The following is an 11,357-nucleotide window of genomic DNA, read 5'->3' as shown; positions in this document are numbered from 1 at the left end:
TCTCGAACTCACAGAGTTCCGCCTGCCTCTGCCTCCCGAGTGCTGGGATTAAAGGCGTGCGCCACCACCGCCCGGCTACAGCCACTCTTTTTGATTGCCCAGCTTTTCTATGTAGGTGCTGGGATGCTCAACTTGAGTCTTCATGCTTAGGCAACAAGCACGTTACAGACTGAGCATCACCCCAGTCTCTGACTTTTTTAATGGGTAGATGAAGAGGACAATATCCTTTCATTATGTTAGCCCACCCAGGCATGTGATGGGGTCAATATTCTTGATTATGAAAATTACAAGTAAAAACTCACCTGTTTTAGAGGGCTGGGGAGGCCTCGGTTCTGGATCACTGAGGGCTCTGGGGGTCACATAGCGAATTGATGTTTCCTCCAGATACTTGTCTACAAGGTCAGGGCACACTGTAGGAGGAGAACGAGGCACTCAGAAAAAAATACACAAGGGTCTCACAGTTTATTCTCTGGGTGCTCCCTCGGTCAAGACCACCTCCCTTTTAGACTCCTATGCTACTAACTCCCACGAGCCTTCTCGTACTCAAGTGCTCCCAGACCCCGTAAGCCCTCACCAGCCCGTCTCTTCTTGAGAGTAACGTAGGGCAGCAAGTCATGGCGAGTGATGATGCGCAGCAGCTGCAGCACCTGGCGAAAGTTACTCTCATCACAGCGGCCCTGGCGCTCCAGTGCCAGTAAGAAGTCACGGCCATTTCGAATGAGTCCACGTTCATGGTCGTCAATAACATCAACGAAGAGAAAAGAAAGCACACGAACATCTCTGTGCGTTAGGTGGGTGCCCACGATGTCAAACATACGGTGGAGGCTGTAGAGCCCATGTTCCTGCTCACCATGCTCTTCAGGCCACACCTGGCTCGCCCGCCGCTTCAGGCTCGCCATGCTAGAGGCTCAGGGACAGAGTGCCTTCCAGAACCCCTGCTCAGCAGCTGCAATCTCCAGTGTCCTGTAAGACAGGCCAAGAACCCATGAGCCACACACTGGTAACAACTAATTTTATTTATCTGCATTGTCTCAGCATGCTACTAACAGTATACTGCTTAGTACATTTATTAAATATCACAAAGTGTTTACTAAAATTAAGTAAATAAACAAATAAAACCATCCTGGGTGTGGTGGTTCATGCCTTTCATCTCAGCATCCAGGAGGCAGACACAAGTAGACCACAGAGTTCTTGGACAGTCAAAGCTACATAGAGACCCAGTCTCAAAAAACAAACAAATAAAAGCCATCCTAAGGCTCTTCATACTGAACAGATGACACCCTAAGTCCAGATCCTACGGAGGGATACAGTCACTTCCTTGAGAATTTTTGTGTGATTTTAGTATGGCATAGTTCAGAAGTTTCATAGTGCAGAAGTTTCTACTGCAGCTAAGCATGAGAGTACACATTTGTACTTACAACACTCAGGAGCCAAAGGCAGGAGGACTGTCCTAAGTTTGAAGCCATTCTGGTCTGCACAGCAAGTTGCAATCTAGTCAGAGATACATAGGTAGACCACTTCTCAAACAAAACAAGCCAGTGTGATAAAGCATGCCTGTAATCCTAGCACTCAAACCAGAAGTTCAAAGCCATCCTCAACTATAGAGCAAGATCTAGGCCTGTATGGACTACAAGAAACTATCTCAAATTTTGTTTTTTTTTATTTCATGCTATCCAGATTGTTCAACTCTACAACACCTCTTGCCTTCAAAACACTGCTTTTGGTCCCTTGAAAACAATGATCATGGAGTCACATGCCTATAACCAGCAGTGATGAGGGAGAGACACTAAGCTCTGATTCCACACGGACCTGGTCTATTTATTGAAACCCCATCTTACACAAACAAAAAAAATACAGTAAGAGTAACATCTGGACAGTGTATCCCTTTGATCCTAGAATTCACAAGGATCTCTGGGAGTTTGAGACCAAACTAATGGTCTACAGAGAGAGCCCCAGGCCACTATGTAAACCTGGCTGTCCTAAAACCATTGCAGACTAGGCTGGCCTCAAACTCAGAGATCTGTCTGCTTCTGTCTCCTGAGTGCTGGGATTAAAGGCATGCAATACCACACCTGGCCTCATTCATTCATTCATTCATTCATTCATTCATTCATTCATTCAACCTATTTTTCTCTTTCAAGATTGGGTTTCTCTGTGTAGTCCTGGCTGTCCTGAAACTCACTCTGTAGACCAGGCCAGCCTTGGAGATCCACCTGTGTGCACCACCACCATCTGCCCCATTTCTTAAATATAGGCAAAACCGAAAAGTAGAGAATACAGTCTTTGATATAGACACTGAATCAGACACTAGCTAGAGCTAGTTTAAATTCTGACTGTGTCGTTACAAACTCTAGTTGTGTGACTTTGAGCATGTCCCTTAACCTCAAAGTCTCAGTGGCCAAAGTGAGTATAGTGGCACACACCATAATCCCAGCACACTGAGAGCCTCACGCAACAGGAGGATGAATCCATTCTGGGCCACTGGTTTCAAAAACAGAATACAAGAACAAACAAAAAACTAACCCCTCGGGGCTGGAGAGATGGCTCAGAGGTTAAGAGCATTGCCTGCTCTTCCAAAGGTCCTGAGTTCAATTCCCAGCAACCACATGGTGGCTCACAACCATCTGTAATGGGGTCTGGTGCCCTCTTCTGGCCTGCAGGCATACACACAGACATAATATTGTATACATAATAAATAAATAAATTAATTAATTAATTAAAAAAAAAACTTACCCTTCCTCACAGATGGCATATAACAAACTCCTGCGAAGGACCAATCACAGTCCTGTATTTCATTCACAAACTCATCCTGGGTAATATCATCAACCAATCATCTAGTCTTAACAGTTTTCACCTCCACTTTATAGTTATTCATACTTATTGTCTTGAGAGATAGTTCTACTGAGTATTGTTCTACCCTGACCAAGACCACCAACCACAGCCAGTTCTTAATTCCTACTATACAATGCAAAATATTTCTTTTTTTGTCTCTGCCTCCCCAGTGCTGGGATTAGAGGCGTATGTTACCACCAACCGGCGGCAAAATATTTCTTAAGTGTGCTCTCCCTTTCATTGCTACTGCCATTGCCATGGTTCAGATTCCGATCATCGTGTGAACTATACTACTACAGCTGGCTCTATTTTAATTTGTATTCCATTTATTTATTTATTTTGTGAGTGTGTGAGTGTGCGTGTGGGGGCATACGGCCACAGTGCACGTGTGGTCAGAGGACAGCGTTCAGGGGCCAGTTAGTTCTCTTTCCACCAAGTGGGTCCCAGAGATGGAAGACAGATTGTCAGACTTGGTAGCACATGCCTTAACCTGCTGAGCTATCTCACCAGCTTCTGCAACTGACTCTTTCAAGGAGTCTCTGTTCTCTAAATCTTTTTTTTTTTTTTTTGACACAAAGTCTCAACATGTAGCCCAGACTAGCCTTGAACTTGCTAAGTAACCTAGGTAGGCAATGGACTTTCTTTTTTGCCAGCCTCTGCCTCCCAAGTGCTGGGATTAAAGGTGTGCACCACCATCGCCTGGTTGGCAATGGACTTTTATTCGTCCTACCTGAGCCTTCTCAATGCTAGGATTACAGGCAGATTCTAACACCATCAATATTTGTGGGGGAAGTGCTGGTTTTTTGAGACAAGGTCTCTCTTTGTATCCCTGGCTATCCTGGAACTCTATGTAGACCAGACTGACCTCCAACTTGAAGATCTACCTGCCTCTACCTTCTGAGTACTAGGATTAAAGAAAGGTATTTGCCACCACATCTAACCCACCACCATTAATCTTTTTTGGTGGGGGCGGGAGAGGGTTCAAGACAGGGTTTCTCTGTGCAACAGCCCTAGCTGTTCTGGAACTTGATTTGTAAACCAGGTTGTCCTCAAACTCACAGAGATCCTCCAGCCTCTGCCTCCTGAGTGCTGAGGTTAAAGGCGTGCACCACCACTGCCAGGCTCATCTCTATAATCCTAACCCTAATAGCAGACATCTGTCGGAGCAGCCTGTTGCTGGAAATTGAACTGAATTTCTAAGAGGTCACAACACGAGCAACACCAACTGAACAACCAAACTCAAACTCATCAAAGTCCAAGACAGAGAGAGGACTCCACCAAAAAGACATGGAAACCAGGCATGGCTGTACGTGTGCACGCCTATAATCCCAGAATTAGGGGGGCTGAGGTGGATAACAAATTCAAGGCCAGGTTGAGTTATACAGTGGGACCTGACTCGGAATGGGGCGGGTGGGGGTGTGCACACGAGTACATTCCATATTTCAGTAACCAAGTACATAAATCCAGCTAGAGTTGTCTCCAGACCATAAAAAACTATCCACAGCAAACCACCCTATTCAACAAGATGATGTTCCGACCATTTTACACACAAGGACAAGACAGAAACCGGGAAGCTTCGGCTATCACTCAGTGGTAGAGTGATGTTCAGCCCTCATGAGGCCTTGGAGTCCATTCCTAGCACCAAAGAGAAAAGAAGAACAGAGTGCTAAGCTACTTCAGAAGGACCATCATGATAGCTGACGGAACCTTTCTCCCTCAGTGACCCAACAAGGAAAGTGCAGAGAGACTCCTTCCCTTTAAAAGAAAAAATAAGCCAGTCGATGCATGCCTTTCATCCCAGCACTCCAGAGGGGCAGGCAGGCCAGCCTGGTCTACAAGGCAAGTTCCAGGACAGTCAGGCTACAAACAGAAACCTCATCTCAAAAAAGAAAACAAAACAAAGAAAAAAACAATAAATAAATTTTAAAAAGAAAAAGGAGAAATCCAAGAAAAAAAAAGGAAATATAACCCACATGTAGTTTTGATAGCCCAGGTATCCCACCCACACTATGGGAAACAGCTGAGGAAACCATTATTCAACTCCACACTGGCTTTCCCCATCTCTTCCTCTTCCGTTTCACCTGTTGTCACCGAGTACAAATGGGGCTGCTGAGGAAAAATAGCTTCTTGCTCAAGTAGGCAGCAGGAGAAAACTGAGCTTCCTTAGAGTCCCTGTAACTTTTTCATGGTCCCTATCCCACCTGTTCCCTTGGCCAGCTGCTGATTATAAGCATCCCAAAGAAAACAGATGGGCAGGCTTCACGTCCAACCAATCAGAAGAGCAGGTTGTTCCTTGGTTTTCTAATTCAAAGTGTCCTGAAACCCTAAGCAATTAAGAAAAACCACCCCCACATACTCTGTCCCTGGAAAATGAGGCAAAATAAAGGAAAACACTGTAGTCCTAACTCCACAATCAATGTAATTCTACAATAGGTCTCAATCCTCTGGGATCAACACCCTTCACTTGGGAGGGATGGAGGGGGACAGAATCACTTTTAAGTCCTAGATCATCAAAGGTACTAGAATTCATCAGAGCAATTTGTCCAACCAGGGGACATCTGGCAATGAGACGAAACTGGAGATGGTTTTGATTGTCAAGCTTTGTGAAGAGCCTACTACCTGCATCCAATAATGCTAGGGCACCGCTACACATCCTACAGCGCAGAAGACAACTATCAACAAAAGTTTATCTGGACGACGTCAGGCGGTGGTGGTGCAAGCCTTTAATCCCAGCACTCAGGAGGCAGAGGCAGGTGGATCTGTGAGTTCGAGGCCAGCCTGGTCTACAGAGTGAGTTCCAGGACAGGCTCCAAAACTATACAGAGAAACCTTGTCTTGAAAAACCAAAATAATAATAATCTGGATAAAAATGTCTATAGTACTAAGTTTGAGAAATTCTATTTTACATGAAAGATGGTTAAAAAAGGATGCATGTCACTTTCCTTATTAGATCCAGAGACGCTATTAGGTCTCTTCAACCCAAAACAATTCTATCATATTCTACAAGAAAAGGATGGCCAGTCAGACACAGCTCATTTAACTCCTAAATCCAACTATAACAAAGGCGTTTCATTTCACCCCAGCAATGCCTCCTCTGTCGCCTGCTGTTGCCATTCAGGTGAACAGCAGGTGGTAGAGACATACTCCCTTCTGGTCCATCCCAGGAGGTCTACTTTGACCTAGTTATATCTGAAATTGTGTGGGACTAAGAAAATGCCATCTTCTTCAAAACCAACACAAATGATCCAGACTCTTCCTTGTTGGGCCACTGATCAGACTAACACTATGCAAGGGAGCAAAACACAGAAATAAGCATTTCCCAAGGCATGTCTTCCAGCATAATATCAAGACGCTGGCGTGCAGGCTGGTGGGCAGCTCTCCCCACTTAATTATCATCTAGGATTGTGAGTTAACTCAGCAACCCAGCCAAGGTGTCTAAGAATCTCACTTCAGGATGAAACGAATGTTACCAACTTCCTCTTAATCCAAATTATATTCAGCTTTCAGTGGCAAGAGAACTCAGCCTAGACACAGAGCCCCTAGATGGAAGATAGCACCGTGGTCAGAACATACTCCTCCAAACAGATTTCTTAGAAAGAACGTTTGTGTTGGTTTCTAAGATACGGTAACTACTGAGACAGAAAGCAGCAGGCAGCCAAGCGCGATGGCACACCTTTAATCCCAGCACCTGGGAGGCAGAGGCAGGTGGATCTCTGAGTTCAAAGCTGCTTGATCTACAATAGTGAGACTCTATAAAAACAAACAGATACACAACCATAAACAAGTATACTGATCCACTGAATGATCTTGTTTTATTTCAGATATTAACATGCAAAATTTTTTTGGACTAGAGATAAAACCTAGGGGCCTCAGGCATGAGTAGGTAAGCGCTCTCCTACTGAGCTACATATATCCTAGCACAGAATAATTCTAGATTCTGATGAACTGCTGATTTTCCGGAAGTCCCAGTTTGTCTTCCTTTAGGGAGGACTGAAATAACCAAGAGCCTCTAAGAGGCTATGTGCACCTAGACAGTCTCTTCCAGATAGATTATTCTCTATTGGGTTTCCATGCCCAAGCAGTCTAGACTCTCCCATCCAGAAATGACAACTCTAACTTTTTAAAGTGCTTTGATTATCAGAAACAATATGTGAAGAATATTAGGATGAAAATGTAGCTTCTTTCTAACAGGAATAACAGCTATATTTTCACAAGAGAAAAAAAAATATTTGACTCTTTTGGAAGCCCTTACAAGACTAAGTCATGTGGAAGAATTTTAAAAAAAAAAGTGACAATAGCCAGGTGTTGTGGCACACCCTTTGATCCCCACACTTGGGAGGCAGAGGCAGATGGATCTCTGTGAGATTGAGGCCAGCCTAGTCTACATAGCAAATTATGGGCCAGCCAGAACTACATAGTGAGACCCTGTCTAAAAAAAAGAATGGCTTGCCAGGCGATGGTGGCGCATGCCTTTAATCCCAGCACTTGGGAGGAGGAGGCAGAGGCGGGTGTATCTCTGTGAGTTCGAGGCCAGCCTGGTCTACCGTGAGTTGTTACACAAAGAAACCCTGTCTTGGAGGGGGTGGGGTGAGGACAGTGGCTTGAACCTTGAAGCAACTACTACGTGAAAAAAATTTCAAGGCGGTTAGAGTACATGAAGTGCTTTCCTGCTGGTGGGACTAGAAAAACATAACCAGATATATCTGGAAGACAGAATTACACAGTATGTTTTCAAAAAAAAAAAAAAATCCCAAGAACTCTGAACAGCTGGGAGAGACAAGACAGTAAACTAGAAGAAAAGCCTTCCTGCTGAAGTGCCTCAGTCACCCTCCAAGAGAAATATTTCACAGCTAATGTACAAGAGCACAGCTTTCCATATGCTAAACACGCTTCACTCAGAGCTGACCAGAAAGCTAGACAATAGCAAACCAAAGCTAGGACTTTGTCCCAAGACACCTACGATCCATTTTTCTTCCTCCTGTCTAACTCCAGTTACCTGAGGAGTAACTGTGAGAAACCTTAATAACCTCAGAAGAGTGAGTGAACCTCAGTTTCCCTAGCATCTATCTACCTCACCATACCCCTGCCATACCCTTCCCAGTCCCTTCCACTGTTGGAAAACAACAAAAAGTTCCAGACTTACCTTTGCAAGAAATTTAATTTCCCAGGTCTCTTCCTAGCACAAGTTTCAAAGCCAGCAGAAAAACAAAAACAAAAACAAGTAAGGAGGGAAAGAGCAAAATTTCAAGCTTTATTTTGAAACTTCAAAGGTCCACAGTTAGCCAAAAAAGTCATCGGAGCCTAAAGTCACCTCACTGAACAAAGTACTCCAAGCTAAAGAAGAGAACTCAAACATAACAAAGTCCCCTCTCTGATTGTCAATTCACAATGTAGTATCAACCCCAAGAATTTCCAGGCTCAATGGCTCATAGCAAGAAGAGCCCCAACTCAACCATCTCTGGGAAAAAAAAAAAAAAACCATTCCGCTGACACCCTCTCCCTTTTCTCCTCAGATCCTTAGTCCATCTATTTTCTTACAACATGGGCGCTTAGGGGGACCTGGAAGGGGAAAAGTTGCAGCCCAAGAAAGCACTTCCTTCGCTAGACTTCACTCAGCAGGCCAGAATCAATTTCGAACTTCACCTTTTCCTTTAGCACACAAGAACAAAATAGCCACTAAAGCAGCATCCAGTCACGCCTACGCTTCAGTAAGAACCAGGCCTCGAAATACGCATATGGACCCCCTCCCTCCCAGCACCCGAAGAGCCAAAGGAGGGTCTGCAAAGGAAGGCATATTTAATTAGCCTGATTACCTAAATGCCAGGCTGCCTCTTCCATAGCCTCCTCAGGCTCCCAGCGCCTCCACCTTGATATATAAGGTTCCAATCAAGATTCCCTCCCCATTCTTGTACGGCTAATTACAAAAAAACTAGAAGAGCGCTTTACTCATCTCCCTATTTGTAACCAGGAAAAACAAGGAAGCAGTAAGCAAGAGTCTGTTTTGGAAAGCAAATCCGGTTGAACCCTCATTCAACTCCAATTCTCCAAACCCACATGACCATTCCTTTCTGCCCTTCCCACCCTATTAAAAGCTAAGCGCCTGGCAATTAAAATTGGCTGCAACTGATACTGCCTAACTCTGCTGTCTTTCCACAGGGGAGAGGGAAACCCCCAAACCTCTCTCATCCGTGCAGCTCCACTGCCCTATCTCCCCTTCCTTCCAAACTTTCCTCCGGGTCTCTCACTTTCTACACCGCCTCGGCACATCTCCACTCTCCCCATTTCCCAAACCCTCCTTCTCTCCTTTTCCACCCGAATTCTCCCCAAGGCCCTTCCGCTTCCACTTCCAATTTTAACACTTTGAAAGCCTCCCTTCACGAAACGTCTCAAGTCCAATTCTTCCCCCCTTCTCCCACGTCCTCACAACAGCGCTCCCGGGAGTCCGGTCCCTCCTGCCACCGCATGCCACAAGCCCCCTGCCCCTTCGCACCCTCAGCCTCTCCCTCCTGCTCCTACCCCTCTCGAGGCGCTGGATCCCAGCCCCGCTCCCCACCTCGGCCTCTTTAATACCCCTGGCCTGGCCCGGCCTGGGCCCTTGTTTACGCCCCTCCCCATGCTCGCACTCGTGCGCCCCGACCCCTGCCCTCTCCCACAGTTGCCACCTCCCCTGCACGCCCCCCTCGGCCGCTCCCCTCCCCCACCTGGCAGCGTCCCGTCACCTCCCTCCCCGGAGGTTCTCCGGCTGGACGTCGCCACCGCCTCCCCCTTCACTTTCCTTCCCCCAAGCCCTCGGCGGCCCCGCCCGGCCCCGCCCCGTCCCACTCGACTCCCCCTCCCCACTCCGGCCGCCCCGCCGCCTCACTCTCGGCTCAGGTTCGGCGCCGCCATGTTGGATCCATCCGCGCGGCTCTCCCGGGCCTGTCTCCCGGCGCCGCATCCGGGCTCCAGCCGCCGCCGCCTCCGCCTCCGCCGCCGCCGCCGCGGGCGTGGGGGAGGGGAGGGACGGGCGGGGGTGGCTGCATCCTGCACAGCGCCTCCCGGAACCTGGCCGGTTAGTGTCGGCTTCGAGACCATAACGAGGCATGAGCGGAGGAGCCATACTAGGTGAGGGCAGCCTGGCAGCGGCATTAAGCAGGGAATGGCTAGCTTCACGTAGGGAAGAGAGAATGGAGACGGGCAGCCATCTTGCTTTGGGGCAAGCTGGCAACGCAGGGTTTTCTTAGTGGCGGTTTCGGGGCGGTTCTAAGAAGCGGAGAGAGTAACGCGCTTGGCTGTGGACGACTTGGTGGCGCCAGAGCTGGCTGGTATCGGACTCCGAAGCCCATTGGGAGACTTGGGCTGGCAGCCATGACACGTAAGGGCGGAATAGTACGGGAGCTGGACTGCCTGGTGAACTTGGGTGAAAGTTCAAGATCTGGCTTTAACCTTTGCTTTGAACTTCCTGTCACCCGGACGTTCTGAAACCCGGACCTTGCAGCGCTTCTCAGAGTTGCTCTCGGAATTCATCCCTTCAGTGTTTTCCTTTTGCGCTTTCACTTCCTGTCGAACGTCTCTCCTGAGCTGACTCGAGTAGTACTGTCGGGAATTGAATAGGGGGGCGAGGTGGGGTGGGGCTCACGTTTGTTCTGGAGCTGCCAACAGCCTAACGTGGCTAAAGGAAAAGGTAATGCATAAGGTTTATGAGATAGGGAGGGATCTGGTTTCGCCGCCTTGTAGATTTACTTTATCCTAAGGGCAATGAAAAGGCTTTGAAGGGTCTAAACAGAGGTGTGAGCAATTATGTCTGTATTGTAGAAAGATCACTACTTGCCAACCTGGGCATGTTAGTGCCGGTCTGGAGCCTGAGGCAGGAGGATTGTTTGAGCTCTGAAGGTGGAGACCAGTTTGGGCTTCATCTAAGCGAGGAGGAAGACCACTATAACGTTAGCTCAGTGAGAGAATGTGTTCTTAGCACAGTTAAGCCTGGTGTTCAGTCCCCAGGGAGCGGGGCTGCGTAGAGAGAGATCACCGGTTGCCTTGTAAAGAATGTTTGGAAAAGTAGAGGAGAGAACAATTAGGAAGATAAGGAAGAGTCGGTGGTGGTGTGTAGGTAGGAAGGCATGCGTTGGATAAGGTGGTATGAATGTTCTGACTTGAAGAACTGGGTTATATTATTTTAACTCTAAGGGAGACCGTGTGGGTTGGAAACCAAGAAACTTTAAAGTGCGCTTCTGTGCATATGGATAGTTACTGGCGCTGTAAAAGAGGATAATGGCCTAGAGAGGAAGAAATATGTATTTGAGGAATTAGACGAGGGGAGGAAGCTGAGAAGAGGACAGTAAGAAGGAGCAAACAGGAAGAAAGAAAGGTTTAAAGTGTTACATGTAACAGGTCAGGTAAGATGTGGATTAAAATGTGTCCTATGGATTGTGGAAGAAGAAAGGACACTAGGTACATTTGAAAAAAGCTGTTGTTAAGAACCGGACTGAAAGCCGGGCGGTGGTGGCGCACGCCTTTAATCCCAGCACTCGGGAGGCAGAGGCAGG

General features: G+C 47.2%; 1 protein-coding gene across 5 annotated transcripts in view; it reads right to left on the bottom strand.

Moving 5' to 3' along the window:
* Dedd (death effector domain containing) overlaps window positions 1–10,801 on the bottom strand; it is a 13,833-nt gene extending 3,032 nt beyond the window's left edge. The window contains exons 1-4 of one of the 5 annotated variants that reach the window (XM_005348808.3): window positions 9,695–10,800; window positions 7,976–8,008; window positions 575–963; window positions 303–410 (exon numbers count right to left, since the gene is read on the bottom strand). In XM_005348808.3, coding sequence (XP_005348865.1) covers window positions 303–410; window positions 575–899 — 433 coding nt within the window. In that variant the 5' untranslated portion in view covers window positions 900–963; window positions 7,976–8,008; window positions 9,695–10,800. Of the gene's footprint in view, window positions 1–302; window positions 411–574; window positions 964–7,975; window positions 8,602–8,645; window positions 9,249–9,533; window positions 9,588–9,694 lie in introns of those variants that run through there. The other 4 variants (XM_013346937.2, XM_026779671.1, XM_013346938.2 and 1 more) reach the window with 4 other exon arrangements.
* Between the last annotated feature and the right edge of the window lie 556 nt (window positions 10,802–11,357).

This window comes from Microtus ochrogaster, chromosome 6, assembly GCF_000317375.1.
Source record: "Microtus ochrogaster isolate Prairie Vole_2 chromosome 6, MicOch1.0, whole genome shotgun sequence".
NCBI classification, from domain to species: Eukaryota; Metazoa; Chordata; class Mammalia; order Rodentia; family Cricetidae; genus Microtus; species Microtus ochrogaster.
This window is presented reverse-complemented; position numbering and strand designations above follow the sequence as displayed.